The 20,065-nt window shown below is 39.5% G+C and overlaps 1 protein-coding gene across 5 annotated transcripts in view; it reads right to left on the reverse strand.

The window, feature by feature from the left end:
* Nucleotides 1–20,065, reverse strand: part of SATB2 (SATB homeobox 2) — a 168,116-nt gene that overhangs the window by 33,574 nt on the left and 114,477 nt on the right. For 4 of the 5 annotated variants that reach the window (XM_006029768.3, XM_025211268.1, XM_025211266.1 and 1 more), the window contains exons 7-8: nucleotides 14,963–15,175; nucleotides 10,673–10,828 (exon numbers count right to left, since the gene is read on the reverse strand). In XM_006029768.3, coding sequence (XP_006029830.1) covers nucleotides 10,673–10,828; nucleotides 14,963–15,175 — 369 coding nt within the window. The remainder of the gene's footprint in view (nucleotides 1–10,672; nucleotides 10,829–14,962; nucleotides 15,176–20,065) is intronic. The other variant, XM_025211265.1, reaches the window with a different exon arrangement.

A 20,065-nucleotide genomic window follows, 5' to 3' on the forward strand; every position in this document is an offset into this window, starting at 1 on the left:
GATCCTACAAGGATGTGAAAGTTGGCTCAGTTCACACCTGCAGGCAGATGCTTCCTACTTAGCACTGAGGATATCATTCTTTTCTTGTGCCTGTGAGAGAGAAAATGCAATGCAAATGATGGAATATATGAAAATAATGCCGAGGCTGCTGTCAACGCAGCTAACTGACTCTTGTCATAATATTTTACCTAGTAGCTTTATAACCCATCATTTCCAAGCTACGGCGAAATGTTTAGACACCATTTAAATTGGCACCTTAAAATACCTAAAAGGTAGATAGATCAGCAGTAACTGTTCAATGTTGAAAGAGAAAGTAGCCCAAGTAGTATTTTTCCAAATGGTAACTGACAAAAGCTCAACAGACAGGTTCATTAAAGGCCCATCAAGTCACTCCTATAAAGGGAAGATTTTTTGTATAACAACTTGTAAGCCAATGACAACTCCTAAAGTGCATTATAAAACCCCCATATAATATCATAAGCCGTTGTTTGTCTAACTCTCCACTGTGTCTTCTGCCTTTACCCAAAAAAAAGGCAAGATTTGATTATCTCCGCTGCATCAGCCAAGACAGCAACACCAGCTGTTCTCATTGTGCAGCCTCTTCCTCACGGCCTACATGTTAATAACCTGATCATTCCATTTTCTCCTTCAACTGCCGGCTGCAGCACAGCGAAGAGACAAAAACCCAGGCCCATCTGCAGCAGCTGTAGGCACTGAACTGTGAAGCCACTGGGGATTTATAAACTAATCTGTAACACAACACTGCCTTGTTTTTACAAGTGAGAGGCCACATTTGTGCAGACCTGATCTTTTCTTGCAATAAACTGGGGGGGGAGGAAAACAAGATATCTAATCATTTACTTAGAAAATATATTTTTAAAAGTATTTTATTAGGTATTTGGCCAACCACAGAGCTGAGGGATAACTGAATTTCTAAGAAAATGCTGCCCCCCCCCCCCCCACCCCTCACTCCCCCCACACACCCCCCTGCACCCTTTTGAGAGACAGAGAGAAAGAACGAACCAGTCCCTCTCTCTCAAAAAAGAGGGAGAAGAAAAAAAATCTCTCAGCCCCGAAGTGTTTTCTCAGGGGTTCCTTTGTATAAAAGAAATTATTTTTGAAATGGAAAATAAACCATCTGTGGAAAAAATAAGCTCTTATTTCTCTATCCTTTTCACTGATCTGAATAAGTCTCCAACTGAACTCTTTCAAATGTTTCAAGCAGGTATGTTTAACATCTCTCAAGGGATGCTGTAGCACGAAGACCAATCATTTAACAGAAAATAAAAACAAAAACCTACATCTGCTAAAAAATGGAGTTCTGAGGGATCCAGACCTTAAGGAACACAACACCTGCTGTTCTGATTGAGGAATGAGTTGCATTGTGGGAAGCCTCAGCTTGAAATGAGACAGGTGACAGCTGAGTGGTACCATCTTCACTTATGACACTTGGAATGCCTAGCAAAACATTCACTGCAGTATTTTGATTTATATGCACTGTTATAATCTACACTCATTACAATCACTTAGAGCAACACTACAGGCTTCAATATGGACTGCGTGCTCTCTGTCATTAGTCTTTAAGAAGTATAGTGCTCAATTTGCCCAGCAACACGCGAGGTCCTGACCTTGGAGCTATTAGGGAAAAGATTAGACTGCAGTGTGACCATGTGTGCAGACATGAGCAAACCAAATTAATTTCTGGCAAAGGGAGGCACCAGGCAAAGGGCCTGTCATCCTGAGGACACCTGAGAACTTCTCAATTCCCCAAAGGAGATAAGCTAATGGCACGTTTATGGGAGCCCAGTTCTGAAGGTGAAGCACATTCATGGTATTTAGAGGAATATTAATCCAGTTTCCCCACAAAGTATCTGCTTGGCTGATCAGATTAAGGGATCTAGCCTTCAACAACACACCCCCCGCCACAGCAGGCCCCAAGAAATCTGTGATACTTCACAGCCTCAGACATATTGCACCATGTGTACCCAGCTGCTACAATAATTAGCTTATGAATGTATCAGCTGGTTCTGTGATTTTTATAAATAATAACTAACCTACAGAGCAGAAAGATTTTCATGAGTCTAATATTAGCAAGAAATTGCAAGGTGCGCCTAACTCTGAATTGTCATTGTGCTAAATGCCCTGTTTATACTCACATTTTATTCTAGTGGATCTCCCTCTGATGCCATTTATAAACATTTATTTTGCATCAGCAGTGGCAATTTATTTGTGTCAGCTTTCTTCACAACAGCCATTATTTGTTCTCCCCCCAAACACATTCTGTGCATTTGTACACTTATCCACATCAAATCTATCCTTCCACTCTCTCTTCTATTCCTCCACCTATTTATTCAACCATTCATTTACTTGCCCATATATTCAGGACTCTATCTGTTCATCTACAGTATCTGTTATTAGGTGGTAATCCAGCTAATATGAGAGAAAAGACTTAACCGTCACTACTCAGATACCCTTTAAAAATGCAAGAAACCCCTTCTAGGTAAAGATGAGAAGCCTGCATAGGATTTTTTTTTTATTATTATTATTATTATTATTATTTAAATAATCTTAACATGCCATCCAAGAAAGTTTTGCAGTACCAGGCAAAAAAAAAAAGTGTAAATGTCAAATAAAACAGTGACAGATGACAGTATTCTCTATTGAATAGCACCGTTTCTTCGTGCATGTTCAATGAGAACTCATGAATTATTAATAAACAAATCTCCTTTTACTGTTAAAAATCTTAAGTTAGGTCTTTTGGGGGTTTTTTGTTTTTTCCTTTTTTTTTTTTTTTTAAATTGTGTACATGTTACATGGAGTTTTCCAAAAGAATTATTTATTTCAGAAATGCTGATATAGGCAGAAGTTCAAAGGGATACAACAGTTCACACCAATTTTCATTCATAGCTAGAGTATGAAGGAGGAAAAAAACAAAAGCGATTCTACCCTAACCTCATTTCCCTTACCTTCTGCATAATATTTGGGCTGATTTCAATATACTTGCAGGTGAATCCAGTTTACATAAACCTATTCAGAGCCTGAAGAATTACATGCCACTCACAGAAATATTTGATTCAGTTTCTGACCCTGCTACTCATGATATGTTCAGTAAAAGTCTACCATACAAGCAGCCCTATGGATTGTAATGGAGTTGCCAGGGAAGTCTAATATAAGTCACTGAGTGGTAGAATCTGGCCCATAATGTCTGCTTCTGAACTTCTTTAACTAGAATATCTTCCATTAAAAATAAAAGGAAGAAAAACATCAAAATTAAAAGGGAGCTCCGCTCCAAAGTCAGGCACACCCAGTGCTTGTGCTACCCAAGGAATTCTGTTCATCGCTTCTGTACTTTCACCCCAAAACCTAAATTTGCATTTACGAGGCTGCGCAATCTATCTTATTAAAAGGAAATGCAGGGGAAAGCTGACTTCTATTTTTGTCATGCTAATCAGAGAAGATAAACATTTTCAAAGCATTTGTATTTGATAAAACAAATAATATATTAACATTCCATTTTTAAACTCTTTCTCCTAATCAAATACATTTTCCATTGCAAAACAAGAAAAAGCCTACAGGAGGCTCTCTCACTGTGCTTTTTATGCTGTCTAAAGGAGCAGTATGCTTACTACACTAAAACATTTAGGCATGGTGTACTTAGAAACCCCTTGAGGGATGGTTAGTTGGTGCAACACATACAAGCCACATTCTGTCACATATCATCGATCTCCTTTTGGCAGCTTGACCCTTTTACTTTTCTAATACTTAACACAGCATGGGAAAGGCAGAGGGAGATTCGGAAAAGTCACAGCCAGAGAGATCAGAGGAAGGGAAGACTACATTTAAAAAGCCTTTAGAGGATTCATTCACATATCCTGATTCTCCCAGTCAGAGCCCTGGTTGTAATCTATATAAGAACTACTTAATATTCAATTATGAAAAATTTTAGGGAAAAGTCTGGACTTAAATACACTGGTCTTTAGACCATCGGTTACTTTCATAGAAGTTTGTCTGCTGACATTACACCTGGCTGCCCAATAAAACTTACTCAGACACAGCATATTTGGCTGGGCTGCATACTGACACACTATCAATACTGATAGGACTGTATGGTGGGAAGGTAATTCAACTGACCTTGGGCTTCCCTGTGTTTGAATTAAAACATATATATATATAATTTAAAGATATTCTGTGGTGACATTTTCAAGGGATTCCAGTGAATGCATGAGTAGGCCAATAAAGAGTTTTTAGTAAGAGTGATTCAAGTTTCCTCTGAAAATAAATGTAAAAGGCCATTTTCTCACCCACATGATCAGTGCAGAAAATGTCAACATATGTGACAAAAAAAAAAGCAACATTTGATGTATGTCTTGAAAGATCTGAAAAAAAGGTTTCACTGTTAGCCATGGAAAGAATGCTTTCTACACAGAATCACCTGAAGTGCCCTGCATAAATTTTCAGAGGGGCAGAAGGTTGTCTTCTCTTCCATCAGCTGGGGATCTTCTACAGTATGAAATGAGCCAAATAATATTCAGCTCTTGTTACTTAGTCGCCAACTCACTTTCCATGAATCCAATAAGTGTCTATTAAAATAAACCCCCTAATGATTCAAGAGAAGCTAATCACGAAAACTGAAATGGATAAAAACTAACTATATTGGAGAGTTCTGTCATGAGCGTCAGTGAATTCTTGAGGATGGGGTCAACTAAACTTTTAGACCGAGCATTTTGTTACAATTCAAAGTTAATAATTTCAAGCCTTAAATTTACTAACTAAAATGATTAGTATTTTTTCCTCTTTCAAAATGTTTACTAATTATGAGCCATTTCACTGAGATCCGTTCCTCACTAGCTTCATCTAGTAACTGTATAAAATGCTGGCATATTCCGAGATTATTGAAAACAACTTATTTTTAAAGCTTTTCACATTAAAGAGGTATTAAAAGATTGTGTGTGTGCATATTATTTACAGATCATAAAAGGGAAAAGAGCAAAACAATATCTTCAACAAAACTGTAGAGAAGATACTGGTGCCTAAAGTTATTTCAGAAAGATTTTAGCTCACTGGAGGAGGATCTTGACTTTCTGTATTTGCCATGGGGAACTTTGATGCTGTATAAAGTAGTAATAATATCAAAATCTGAGTCATATAGGAGTTCAACGGATACAGATATTCATAAGCATCATAAAGTATAGTCAGACACTACAGTGATGAGGAATATTTTATTTAGATGCGTTTATATGCACCTCTATACATGTATCCTCTAAGCCTATGACTCAAAGTACAGTCTTCAGTAGCACTGTACTTTTGTCCTTAAATCATGCCTTTCCAAAGCTTTACGCTTTTTTCATCTTCTACAGCTAGCTAGATGCTAAACAATTATGGGATACAAAAAAAGATTCATGATTCTATAAATGAGGAAAAAATGACCTTGCTAAACAGGAATCAAAACCAGAAAACAAAAAAGACAATGACAAAAAACAAAGTTGTGATCCTTACAGTACAAGTTTTATTGCTTGTCATGTAGTATAGATTCTCAGTCTGTGCCTTTCAGCCAACCTATCCTTGCCAGACTGCTAACTGCTTACTAAATAGCAGTAGTGTAACTAAGGGTGAGTGAGCAAGGTACCAGCCCTGGGTACCAGTTTATAGGGAATGCAAGAATGGTGGTAGTAACTACTGCCACCCCAGCCACAGCTGCCACCATCCAGAGCACAAAAACTGCTGATTACACACCTTCAAAATAGCTCCTAGCAAGGCGGCAAGGGACAAGGTGGGTTATGGTATGGTATGGGAAAGAGAATCGCAGCATGGGCTAGAACAGTTTCCTTACCTCACTAGGTTCTCTCAACCATACTAGCTTAGGTTTTTTTATTTGTCTTTTTCAATTTTTGTTTTAAAAAAAACAGTGTGAATACACTCTGTTATTCCCATAATCACCACTAACACAATTATGTAAATAAGCAGGATATGCAAATAAACAGAAAAGGGAAAAAAGCCTGGAAATGGGTAACATAATTCCTAATCATAATGTGGCAATGCACTGAAAGTCACTCTACACATTGTTTGTCATCTCTTAAGGATCTGTGGCAAATAAACTGAAAATTACAGCAACTGTTGTTCAATCACATATTGTACCCCATTGTGTCCTTGCACTTGACTGTGTAAACAGTGTAGAGAAAAATCTCACAAACAACATGCTCTTAGACATGCTACTGATGGAATGCTCTAACATGGCTGATATAGCAGTTAATGACAGGAAACCTGATGTGTATACCTCAAAAGGTGCTTATTCATTTAAAACAGCAAAGTTTAATCATTCATCAGATCACAAAACTGTTTCATAATTTGAAACATGATAATAAGTTGTCTGTTACAAGCAGAACTCTCTTTCCATGAAGTGTTCAATTTTTGTGTTATTTGGTTAAATAAGCCAAGTTTTCCTTTACTAGCATCAGCCTATGCAATAAACAGGAACATACTAAAAGATGATTTGAAAATAACGAGGCAAAATGTTACAAAGCAAATGTTTCCGCCTTTGGGAAAGTATACAAATAACTGAAATTTGGAAGTAACCATTATGCAATAAAGCAGAATCTACTGTATATAAATGGGTTGAGCCCGATTCCACATTTAGCAGAACTCCTAGCTATCAGGTACAGCTCAGAGTCAAACCTCCATTCTGCTAGTTTAAATGACAGCAAATTCAAGTCTCTTGAGTAAGAATTTTTATTTCAAGGTGTTTTAAGTATGAATGAAGTACAAGGACATAAGGGCACCTAGGCAACAGTCTCAGAGGGCAACGCCTTCAACTTATCCACAGCACAAGTACAACCCCAAACAGCACAACAAACTTCTCTGCGCTTATACTTCCCTTGCTCTGGAGAAACATTTTTTATTGAAGACTATATAGTTTACACAACTATATGTCCATACATGTCCACACAATCCCTGGCCTACAAGGAAGAAGGGCATCATTATTCCTGTTTTAAAGGAGGAGGAAAAGAAAGAGAGGTGAAGTAACTTAATCAAAATCATACCAGCATATAGTAGCAGAACTGGGAGTAGAAGCCAGGTCATCTGATAGAGCCCACTATTCAGCACAGGACATTTCTCCCATTGACTTGCAGATTAATATGGGCCAGATTTAAACTAGTGACCTACCAGTGAAATGTTCTTGGTCCCATTGCCAAACTCTTGAGACATCCAACCCACTGAACAACATTCTCTTTAAGATAATTGAATGCATTATTTTTCCTCACAAATAAAACCTAAGAAAAAAAAATCTTGAAAAATATAGCCTGGGGCCCAAATCCACTTGCAGTGAGGTTCAGCCTGGTGCACTTGGGAACACAATATAAACGCACAAAACCTAAGGTTTCTACACCTGAACTCAGAAAGCCTCCCTGAGGCAGGAACACCTATGTCAACTGGCTATACTTGGAACAACTGATGGAACAATTTACATTTATAGGGTAACAGATGGGCAGCCTGAATGTCTCAGGTGCTGAACACCTAACAGTTCTTCTTGGCTTCAGTGGGACTTGTAGGCATACAAAACTTCAGAAAAATCCATGCTTGGCTTTAAACAGCAAAAGAACATAAATGATAAATAAGCAGCAGGTCTGAGATTAATGCAGGACTGAGACTATTTGGGGTTAAATGTTTTAAGGGAGGCCATCACTATTACCTCAATATCTATTTGAAGCCCTATACTTTTATATGCCTTGATTTCCAAATAAACACTATGATTTGTGTTCTTGGTTCCTAAGGCACCTCAAGGCTTTAAAGCTGTTAAACCTATCTGCAATGGGATTTAAGAACAGAAATGGATGGTTATCAGACTAGAAGCTAATACATTCTATTAGTGGATAATCCCAATTACAGCAGCTGCTTTTCAAGGGGTTCTCCTCTACCCTTTCCTGTAAGAGATCAGAAGAAATAAAGCTCCACCTCTCCCTGACATTGGCCTGAGAGTGTGAGATGAAGTACAATCCAATGGTAAGGATTTTTTTTTTTAATGTCAAAATATCCCTGTGCTGTATTCATTCTTAATAAAAACTGGGACGATCTCACAGTAATGTGTGTTATTGTTGATGAATGACAGCAAACAATGATGTGGAAACTTTAATAGTCACCAGGATTGTTCCCTGAGCAGTAAGGAATGGTGAAGTGGAGTCGAGCTTTATGCAGTGCTGCAAGCAAATCAAATATCAGGTCAAACACCAAGAAAAATAAGAGTGCAACCAGACTCGTTTTCTTCTTCTCTCTTTCAAATTGTATTCCCTCTGAAAATAATGGATAGGATTTTCTGGAATACTATGTGGCATAAACCTACACTCACTGAAGTCAATGGTAAAATCCCCAGCTTCTACAAATGAGAGCAAGATATATGAAAAACTTTAGAAATCCTGTTGACAGTTATTAAATGAACCATAAAATAAACTTTGTGCTGAGTGCCCCAGAGAGATGTAGGAGGCTGCATCAGTTGTTTCTCTATTTCTCCTGGCCAGCTTACTTTCACTCCATAACCACTATGCACTACACACTGATGTCACATCAGCCATGGAGGAGCATGGATCCAGGTTAGGGGCATGTAAATGGACTTTAAGTAAATGAGGAGGTTCAACGTTGTTGTATTTCAATGACTGCTGCTTGTCCCTGGATCCCAATGTCCACATAAGCCACTTTCATACATCAGTACAGAGCTGTGACATCTCAATCTGGTAAATGCTGGGCATCATGGAGTCAGCACTGCCTTGCCAGGACAGTGAAAAAAAAGTGGCAGCTCAAAAAACTAACTAACTAAATAAATAAATAAATAAATCACATTTTGGTACTGGCTGCTGATGGAAGAATTAAAACAAATTTAATTTAAGCCTGTTTAAACAACAGCATTCATGGAACCCCCTTTTAACCTTCTGCTTCATGCTTGGAAACTCTCCTTCATTTTGTCATTTTCAAGTGAAAGAGCAAAGAACTAAATTCTGTTTTGCTGGTGCTCAGTTCTGTCATGGTAGAGCTCAGCTCCAGCTTAGTCTGGGAACTTGGATAGACATACACTGAAACTAGCAAGCCACCCAAATTATTTTTGGGTGGTTCAGCCCTTTTCTCTCTCTCTCAAGAATTCTCTAGGTAAAATGACAGGAAGCTTGCAGGCAATTTGGAGCCAAACCTCAGTGAGACTGGCACTCTGTGCTAAAAACTCCTTATTAAAAACTGTCCAGTCCGGAGTGCGTGTGGAACATTGATACCTGCATGAAGTAAAGAATAAGGGGCACGTTTGCAAAATCAATTGTGCAGTTTTAATATTTACTGCACGTTTACCACATATGTCATTTATTACACAGTGGAAAACCGTTAAATGCACAGTAGTTGTGCCAAGTGGCATTATGCTTTTAACAGCTTTATTCGTTTAACAGCTCCAGTTCTCATTATATTTTGCCATGTGGTACATGAGATTTTTATGCATTTAACAGTTTAAGAGGGTTCCATGGTATTTTTCTTTTATGTATTTCATACTTTGCCTGGGTTTTTGTTTTTTTGTAAGCTGTAACCCATGCCCCTCAGTAAAGGAAAGTGCAGGACAAAGCTAAATAATATTTAAGATGGTAGCAAGAAAGAGAAGAGAAAGAATCAGATAGCCCTTGCCATGGCACCAGGAGTTACAATGTAAGGCTATCTCCTACACATGCATCAGCAAGCTTTAAATGCCTTTCAGGTTTTTTTTCACAGTCATTTTACTTCAGTTTTAATGCCATACAATACTGTTCCTTGTCTGAAGGAAAATAAAAATACATATCAAAGAGTGTGTGTACAGCTCTCTCTCTCTCTCTCTCTCTCTCACACACACACACACACGCTGTCTCATAACAAAATAGGGTCACTTACACACAGGGCCAGAAACTGCTCCTTTGATATAGATTTAATGGCCCCTTTTAACAGTAACCAAGACGCTCACTGTCCTTGCATCAAATTCTGTTTACCATCCTCACCACAACAACCCCCTGCCAGGGGGATAACATTTCCATTTAGCTGATTCCTTCAAGAATTTTAGCCCCCAAATCAAGGTTCCTCTGCATATTTTTTTAACATCCAAGATAAAAGCTTGTCCAAGTGATTTAACTGTAATATCCCCTGAATGCATGTGTGCACAGACACACACACGCACACACACACAGACACACTTCGCACAAATAACAGGGACAGAGGGTAAATTATTTATAAGGCAATACTTTACAGAGTATATATAGCATGCAAAAGAGAAACACCTGCCCGACCTGCCATTTCCTTTCAGTTTTCCAGAATTAATTATTTAAGAAAACAAATAATTTACCTGCCAAATGAGGATGCCAACATTTTGGAGGGTCCTTGTCCTACTACCAGAAAGCTTAGGTTACATATCACAGTTGGAAAAGGTGTGTGGGTGCCTCAGAGAGAGGGCCCATTAGATACAATGTATATAAATATATATTAAACTGGATTGAGAGCAGATCCCTTTTCCATCCTATTTTAAAAGGAAAAGGAAACCATTCAGGAGGTTAAGCCAAACCACGACAGGTTCCCCAGAGATGATTATTTTTATTATTGTAGGAACAGATGTATTTTTATTGGTAGGAGGAAGAGATGGGTCTAATTCCAGCCCCAGAATTTGCTCCTTTAAAAAACCACTCACCTGACTTTTATTGGCAGCCACTTTGGCAAACAGGGCCTGAGACACCTTGGCCCTTTTCATCTCCTGTTGGATCTCATCATAAATGGCAGCTGTGATGTTGACGTTGGCGCCTTCCACCTTAATGGGGAGGTCTGTTGTTGGTGTCGAGGTTTTGGCCTACCAAGAGACCATGAAAATAATAATTAAAAAAGTGCTGCTTTCAGCCCAGCCATCTGTGCAGAAATTATCAAAGGATTTCAGTCAGCTGATGCCAAACTGCATTAGCTACAGAGGGACACTTCCTGTCCATTATTCTAATCAGGTTAATTGTGATTGGAAATAATTGCAGTGCATTCCTATAGGACATACAGGGCCCTGTCAACCCTCTCTCTCTCTCTCTCTCTCTCTCAGCATGTTGGTTGAACAGCTCAAAGACAGGCTAGGTAACTGGAGCCCTTAGCTGCAGGCAGTCACCTAAGTTTGTGCTGCTGGCCAGCAACTGCAGCATATCTATGGAACTGTGCCTTTTTTCCTTCTAAAAATGGCGTACCTTGGAGGAAGAGCCAATTCTCCCAGAAAAAATGAGTAAATGGGTAGAGGTCTCTAAATAATAAATTATTACTCAATTTAATGCACTCCCTCAAGTCTTCCTCATCCTTTATTAAAGCTATATGTATGTCATTTGAGTATGTATGGTTTCCCATCATTATCATCATTATGCTAGCCAGACAGTCACCTAATTTCACCTAGGAAATCAGTGGAAATGAAAAAAAAAAATCATTTCATAAAGCCAGGCTTCGACATGCCTTTGATGTGCCGCCTCAGTCTCCTAAACTCATATTGTGATTTTGTGTATTCCACTGCACTCCTTTTAATTTAATGATTTCCCATCAGCTTCTCTGACAAATGAAGGACAATAACAGAGGATGCCAGCATTTTCCCAGGCTGTGCTAACCCTAAAAGGTTTGTAGCAATGCAATCCAGCAGACTGCTACTATTTTTTTTTTAATTTTAAGCACCCCCCAGCAGCACTAAGACTTTATTGACGAGTCACCAACTGAGAGCTATGTGTCCTTTCACTGGTGATTTTACCATAGGATGCTTGGTAACCTGTCAGCCCTTCAGAATGCCACATTTCCTTTACCTACCTGAGGCTAAACAGCAGATATTAAAGCTGATCTAAATTGGGCTTTACCTCTGAAACTGCTCACTCAAATGCCTGCACCAGGTTGGAGAAGCCCCTTAAAGAAAAGACGAACATCACAAGTATAAATTGTGATGGCACAAAGGGCTCGAGAAAGGAGTGGTCATGACCAGCAGAGCTCAGGCAGCAGTACACATCCACACTTCCCCCAAAGCCTGCAAGTGTTCAGGCCTTGGGCTTTGGTATGGCCCACTGTACCTGGCATTCCCCAAGCCTAGGTTTATTAGAATGGGAGTTTGGCTCAGACTCACCTAAGGTGCGAATTTTTAGCTGTACAGTACTGACCAAATGCATCTGTGACACTAAGAGCTTCCTCACCTCCTCTTTTGTGATTCTCTTCCAATACCTCTTGCTCTGCTCTTCTCCTTTCCGCAGAAATGTCATTAATGGCCCAATGAAGCCAGAGGTCTAGGACTCCCAATTATTCCAGTGGTCTTTGAGCAAGAGTTTAAGTTCCCTATACTGCTTTCCTGGAATGCCCTGCTTCTCCAAAGAGCACAGGCTGCCTTCTGGCCATCCATATAGCATCTCCACCAGCCCCCTTGAATGGTACAGCCACATGCGTGCCACCCCCTTCCCACCATCAAAGCCCTTAGATCTTTTTGCCAGATTAATTTGGCACTGTCATTCTGGTCCTGCCTGATAACAGATAACACCTGGAAACACCTTCATCCCCTGTTCAGAGGTACCAATGGATGGGTAACTCTCCAGCCCGTTACAGCTTGTACTTCTTTTCCCTCCCGGGCTGCCCTTATGCTAGTATTTACAGCGGAATCAGTTGATACCCTCACGTTTTACCCATCACACTGAAAAATCATTCCCGGAAGTACTGCCTCAAGAGACTGGTATCTATGGAAACAATTTTTCAAAATGCCATTGAATCACTGTCTCTAGCACTGAAGCATAATTCCTGAAAGGACAGTATAATTCTTCCTATTTAGGAACCTTTGCTCTTTCCAAAGTATATCACTGTGGTATTTAAATATCTCCTTTGAGAGACAATACTTGTTGGAATCACTGTATGGGACATCAAGATGATACTGGCTTCACCCAAATTGATACAATGCATATGGGAAGCAAAGTTACTGTGCTACCTTCTGGCTGATAAGTAGCCTTATTTTTAGAGGTGTCCAAGTTGTCACAGCAGTTCCTACAGCATGGTTCTCAATTGGCAAGGTGCTGAAATGGGATTTAACTTGTGTACATCATGCTGTCCCTCTTAAGAGTGGAGAATTTCAACCACTGGGCTCAAAAAGAGACAAGCACTGAATATATAGAGCTGTACAGTATGGTAGTTGCTCAAGAACAAAACAAATATGTGAAAAAACCCCAAACCTCCTGGATTACTCAAGTCAAAATAATGTGAGAATGGGCTGCTTTAAACTTTAATAATAATAACTAGGATTTTCCAGCACCACTTATCCCACAAACTTCACTGTCTCTGCTTTACAGATGGGGACTGGGGCACAGAAGTGAAGTGATTTGGCCAACAGGTTGTGAGACAGTACCCTGGCCTCCTAACTTCTACTGTCCACTGAGCCATATGTAAACCTGCCCAGAGAGCCAGATTCATTGCCTTCCACATTTAAAACTAGGTGTGGATTTTAGTATGTTTCAATGTTATGTGAATGAGTTATGCCTTTGCATTCATAAATGCAAGAAACAGGATTTCTTTAGGTGATAGATTTTATTGGACCAACTGTATATTTGCAATAGAGTTAGAAAAGCTGTTAAATGCAAGACAGAAAAATATAGAAGAGTGCTGCTATGCTGTGCTAAAACCCTGAGATAGAATAAATCCCCTTTTTCATTACACAGTATCTTAGAAGATAAGGAGTTATGCCAACAACTTGGGTGTGCAACACAAAATTCAGTGTAAAATTTGTGTTGGCAGTATATGCTAGAATATTATCTTCAATTACAGAATTCCTTTATCTAATTCATAGGTATAAAGTGTATTAAAATACCAGGGTGCACCTGAACCACATCAATTATTTCTACCAAATAAAACCCTATCTTTATGACATTTTTCATGCAACTGGGTTGTAGCATGCAAGCTACAGATCTGCAATATAAATATACTCAGTAATATCAAAGTACAGATAACATATATGTACAACTCAGATGTTCTGCAGATGAGAAAATACTTAAGTCCCTAAATCAGGATGGTTAGTTATACACACCCACACACTAATGAAATTTAGAATCGAGTTAAATGCTGTAATTGAGCTGTCATGGATCTGTAGTTAGAAATTTCAAACTAAAGATATGCAAATGACATGATATTAAAAGTAGCTTGCTTTAATCATAGTCTCCTTCCAAGTGCAGCTCCTTTTCAGAAGTGTGTATGTCTGCGATTGTTTTCAGCTGGGGAAAAAGGGAGAACACGCTGCTATGAGTGCCAACGTTCTGTTCTTCTAGTGGCAGATGAGTATCCTATACGGTAGTTAGGAAAGTGGGTGGTAACAGAGCACTAGCAGAAAATTACAGAAATCTGAAACTAGATCAATGAGATGATCCTTGGTGGTAAATAGTAAGTGATAATCATCCCTCTCAACACCCCACCCACTTCAAATCTCTGTGCTTTAAATGATTACAAATGTAAAACTCTAAAATGACTCTGATTTCCTAGGTAGAATGCTGAACAAATTTATTTTTAAGAGAATCTTATTCACTATGACCCACTGTCAGCCACATACTTATTCACCACAAAATCACATGACATATGCAACACCCTCCCTCCCAGATCAACTCTTATATTGGACAAAGCAGAGGCACTGACTACATAAAACAGGTTATAAACATGGTTCTTTCCACAATTCATTTAGTATCCAAGCACTGGACATACATTATTAGCCTGCATGTGCAGCCCATGCACATTCTTTCACATACTAACATACTTATAGTCTTTGTATATGACACTGATTAACATTAGAATTGCTATAGTGCCTTGCTATAATCCAATAAACACCTCTTTGCAGCAACTCCAAAACCCCACAAAAGACATTTCCAAGACACAACTGGGTACTAGGAATACACTGAAAAGAACTCTCTCCAAGAACTATCTGCACGTCGCCAAACAACTAACAGACCCTGCCCCGTCTTACCTGGGGGGTTCTGGAGGAACTTGGGCTGCTGGCTGCAGAAGACACCATGCTCACATTGGAGTTCATACTCCTCTCTCTCTCATCCTGATATATACGATCCCGCTCTGAGTCAGGCAGGTTGAGGAAATTCTGCATTGCTCTCAAGTTTACCAGGAGGGACTGGGAGGCTGTCCTAGGGTCTTCTTCTTTACGCAGGATCTCTGACAGCAATCCCTGGTTCAAAAAATGTTTTAAAAAAAGCCAAGTCACGTGTTGTTGTATGTATTTAATTGGTGCAGCCAGCTGGGTTGCAATGCTGAGAACCTACATCAGACTCTTAAGGAATCTCCAGAGAGGATATTTTGTAGGAAAATGTTTGTATTTAGGGGCTGTCAGTTTTGGGGGGAATATCCTATTTGGGTACTGAAGTAACAATCTGAGCACAGAGATTCTGGATAGGAACGTAGGAGCATGGGTAGAACAGCAAAACTGCAACTACCGCCAGGTGCCTCCTGCAAATATTTTAGGAGCTGTTAAGAGTGCTCTCCCCCTCTCTCCGCTTGAAGCTGGGAACACTTGGCAGTCCATTTCATCTTTACAAATCTGCCAAGTTTGGTAAATTTAGTTCCGACATTTAAACAGTGCAGGAGGTTTATAAAGAAAAATGTTTGGCTGGGGTTTGTTTTTACAGTCCATTTACTTCAGTCTGGACAATTTTTTCTGATGGGTGAAAATGTAGCAAACCTGAAAGCTTTAGAAGGTATCTTCAGGAATTACTTGAACCCTTTTTTTGCTCCATCTTTCAAAATACTACGGGCCTCATAATACAAGTACTAATTAGCACGTGACATTCATCCACTTTTTAAGAAAATCAGCATGTCAGCAGATGGCCAGTACAGCAGAGGACACTAATGTAAACAGGATTTAGGCATAAGAAAGGATTAGTTAGCAAATTCTAACTCCAACAATGTGCCAAAGGTAACACAATTATAAAACTTACTAGGCACCACTGACTACCTGGAAATAAATGTCACCATACACATGCCCAAGTACTTCACTGGATCATGGTTTAAGACAACCATGTACCATGTATGTTTGTATCTGCTCACACTATCAGAATACACACAGAAGAGATGTGCCTGAACAATGTTTATCACAGAAACTTCCAAACTGTAGTCCATAGACTACTGCAGCCCCCGACTACCTAGTCACATGTTCTCAACTGCCACATTACATGGGTGGGGGAAAAGGCTAACTTTTTTTTTCTTAGTTTATCATGTCCTCTGCTGCAGCTGGCACAGGCATGGAACTAGATTACAAAAGGGAGAAGAGTAAGGCCAGGTGATCGGTGAGGAGAAGGTGTAAGAGTAAATGGGTTTCCTGAAACAAACCTACAGTATAGAAAAGTTTGAAGAACCTCTGCTGCTATGGGAATGGCTCCGGTACTTGCTTCTGTTACCCTCTGCAGTCAGAGAGGGTATCATGTACCTTGCAGTTGCAATATTTCTAATTATTTATTTGAGATATAATAATGCTTTCCAAGTTTTCCAGACTCGCAAGCTGTGAAAGGGATTAACTGAAAGTGGGATGTCCCAGAGGAATAAGCTTGAGGCTTAAATTTCAACCATTTATCATTCCCAGGTAGATATAATCAAGCCCCTGTATCTTTCTTCCAGAAGGGATATAAAACTAAAAGGCAATGGTATAAGTTCTCCAAACTTTTCATTGTCAGGCTGTTTCTAGGACACTTGATAAAAAAGTTTCGTTTCCAAAATATTGTGTTTAGGGGACTTCTTTCTATTGCTCTTTTCTTCTCCTCCCCCCCCAACCTCAGGAATATTTGGGGAGGTGGGGAGAGGGGAAGAGGAAGGATTTACTGGGAATAGAACCGTACTCCAGAACAGCTCTCACCACTCTCTCCTTTCCTCCTCTCAGCCTGCCTGAAATTATGGTCTATTTTTAAAGGGTAAACCAGAAAAATATGCACGAGTAGGCCAGCAGCTACTTTTAAGTATAGTCACTGACTATATATGATAATCAGATATTTGCATGTGTAAATGACCAGCTTAGGGATGCAAAGTTACTAGATTTATGCAAGCAATGGAGGTAACCTCACACCAACTGAGACCACCATAACTGAGTGGAATATTTGACTGTAAATTGCTATAGGAGGGCTCAGCCAATCTCAGAAAATGAGGGTATGAGTACCTTGGTAGCTCATGGAGACCTGAACAGCAAGGCCAATAATGAGAAATAAACTCAGGAAGAAATCCCAATTCTTTTTGAGATTGAAGAGACTGGTAAACCAAGTCAAACAGATAGCCAAGTGACAGAACATATAACAACAACAACAACAACAACATCTTGAGAGTAAGATTACGCTAATATAATTTTAAGCTACCAAAATATACACAAACTAACCAGCAAGCAACATTATAAAAAAAAAAATAAAGTGATACTAAATAATCTGTTCAGCCTTTTTGTCACCTGCAACAAATTAGGCTTTCAATATGCAAAACATCTTCCTTCCAGAAAAACAAATGATCATGATTTCATTTAATTGTAATTTAATGAGGCATAATTTATTTTTTAAAGTGATATACACCAGGTGTGTGGTAAAGAAACTGGCCCAGCCAGACAAACCCTACTGTTTCTGTTTTTGAGAAAAGCCTAAAGCTAGCCAGAGACTGTTTTCATTTCTGCAAATTATAGTTCTGCTGGAAGGGGCTAGAGAGGGAAACCCACAGCATTCGTACATTTGTTATAAAATTCCATTGGCCAAATTAGCTCATTCCAACATGCATACATTTCCCATATTAAAGAAATTGGCAGTTTGCAGAGTAACTAGCTGTGCAAACTCTAAAGGACTCTGAATGCCTGCATGGTCTTTTAAACTGAACTTGAGTGAAAAAAATGAAATAGAATTATTAAGACACTTTTTTTGGAAGTGGACATTTTGAAAGGAATTTTGCTTCTTTTTCCATCATAATACATTGTTTTTAAACCATTTTAAGCTGGTGAGAAGTTAAAACAAACTTAATACTTAACACAGATTCTATCACAAACAGTGGTACATCCACCCTGAAACTAAGTATCATACATGCGCACAGCTTGGTTTACATTTGGAACCTATACCAGGCTCTGTATTCTTTTTAATTATACGTTGCATTGATAATTGACTTAAAAATAAACACAGAGGTGGAAAAAGCAGCATGTTTCCAGTCCAAATATAAAACTTTGAAGCTATTTAGAGTTGGAATAATTCTGACAGTGTCTTTTCAAGATAGTTGAGAACTAGTTCTCACTGCTATAAAATTTGCCATCAAAAAGCAATCCTGTTAGAATGTATTACTTTGGTTTTCATTTTTTGTGCAACTTTTATAAAGCCTTGTTTGTAATTTTATTTTATTTTTACTATCTAAATTATCACCATGCCAAATGATCAAAACTGTGAAACAAAGCCTTGGAACTGACTGCAGACAAACAATCCTCCAAGCTTCCATACTGCTCCTAAGAAATGATGCGCATCCTTGCCAGGGAACTAAGCATGTTACACCATCTTGGGGAAATATGCCCGTTATGAAGGGCCAGATTCCAGAGAGAAGGGCCAGAAGCCGGAGGGAGGGGGGTGGGCAGAACCCAGCTGCAGACCCCCAGGAGCAGAGGGAATAGAGGGGGGAATAACCCCCACTCCCTGCCCCGCTCTGCCTCCGGGGCCATGCTCCAGCCCTGCCACCGCAGCAGCGAGGGAAGAGTGTCCTGTGAACCCCAGCTTGGGTCCATGCTGGTGGGACAGGGAAGGGGGAATTAAACCCCGTCCCTGGCCAGTTCACTCCAGGCTACTGCTGGGGCTGCCCGCCCCCCGCTGGAGCAGCCAGCGGAGAAATGCAGGTCTGTGGGAGAGGGGAGGGAGGGAAGTGGGGAATAAACCTCTTCCCTGTTCCCTTTTGGGGCCAGCATCTGCCCAGGCCCCAGCTCCTGCCTGTCCTTGCTCTGGCTAGGAAGCAGGGCCAGCCCTGGAACAAAGAGCACAGCCCAGCCCAGACAGCATGCTGGGGGACTCAGACTTAACTTAAACCAGGAAGGGGTCTGGGACAGAAGTTGCATAAGCCGTTTGAGCTCAATCAGTTAAGTCTGATACTACATTTAACCAGGTTCATCTCAAACCAGTTTTGGCCATTTTGAAACTAGTTTAGGTGCACTGACCTTATGTTCTATTACAGGTTTAAACCAGTTTCTGATCACTTAAACCAGTTTGTGTGTAACTTCTGTCCCTAGCTTAGGAGTCTTCCCTTTATATCCCCTTAAGTATCTGTAACTGACGTAACATAAAAGATATGGGTGGAAAAAAAAAAAAAAAAGCTCTTTTGTCTATTTTTGTTGTTTTAACTATTTCATACATAGTTTGTAAATGAATCTACATTTTAAAGGAAATCTATGCCTAGTTCTGTAAGGGTCTGTAAGGATAAGAAGTACATGCTAGTGTAGACTCAAGACAATCAAAGCATTTTTCTTTTTCAGTATAACCTGGAAGAAGACATGGTTTTGACACAGATTGAACAAATCTAAACTGTTGTCCACAACTTAAGTCATTGAAGAGGGGGCTTTAAAACTGTAGATTTTTATTTTTGCTCCATCTTTCTCTTATTTGTGCATTTCCTGATCGTAGCCAAGAGCAGCCATGAATATACTGAAATACCAGAAAAATTTGCTCTTTTGGCAATGCAAGCCTAGTCAGATAGGTACAATACCTGGAAGTCTCAGGAGAACGCCTGTCCTACTTCTAAATATTCTGGAAAAGATTCAAATAAGTATCAGAACATTTGGGTACTTATTCAGACTCAATCTCTAAATCTCAAGGATTAGTGATGGAAACACTTCCCCACACAGTGTGGCAAGGACTTGTTTCACCATAGAAACCTGGCACAGAGATGTACCACTCCCATTTTTGTGAATGCTGACTGTCTACTCATTCTTCGTGGCCTTTACAGAATTTTTTAACCTAAGTGTAAAATCTAGCTTTGCCAGGCTAAAATGATAGTTTGCATCTAAAATCCACTACTACCTGCAATCAAAAGATAAAAAAAGGTTTGCCATAAAATGCACTTTACTTCAAAGCCTATA

The sequence above is a fragment of the Alligator sinensis genome, unplaced genomic scaffold (genome assembly GCF_000455745.1).
Source record: "Alligator sinensis unplaced genomic scaffold, ASM45574v1 scaffold258_2, whole genome shotgun sequence".
NCBI classification, from domain to species: domain Eukaryota; kingdom Metazoa; phylum Chordata; order Crocodylia; family Alligatoridae; genus Alligator; species Alligator sinensis.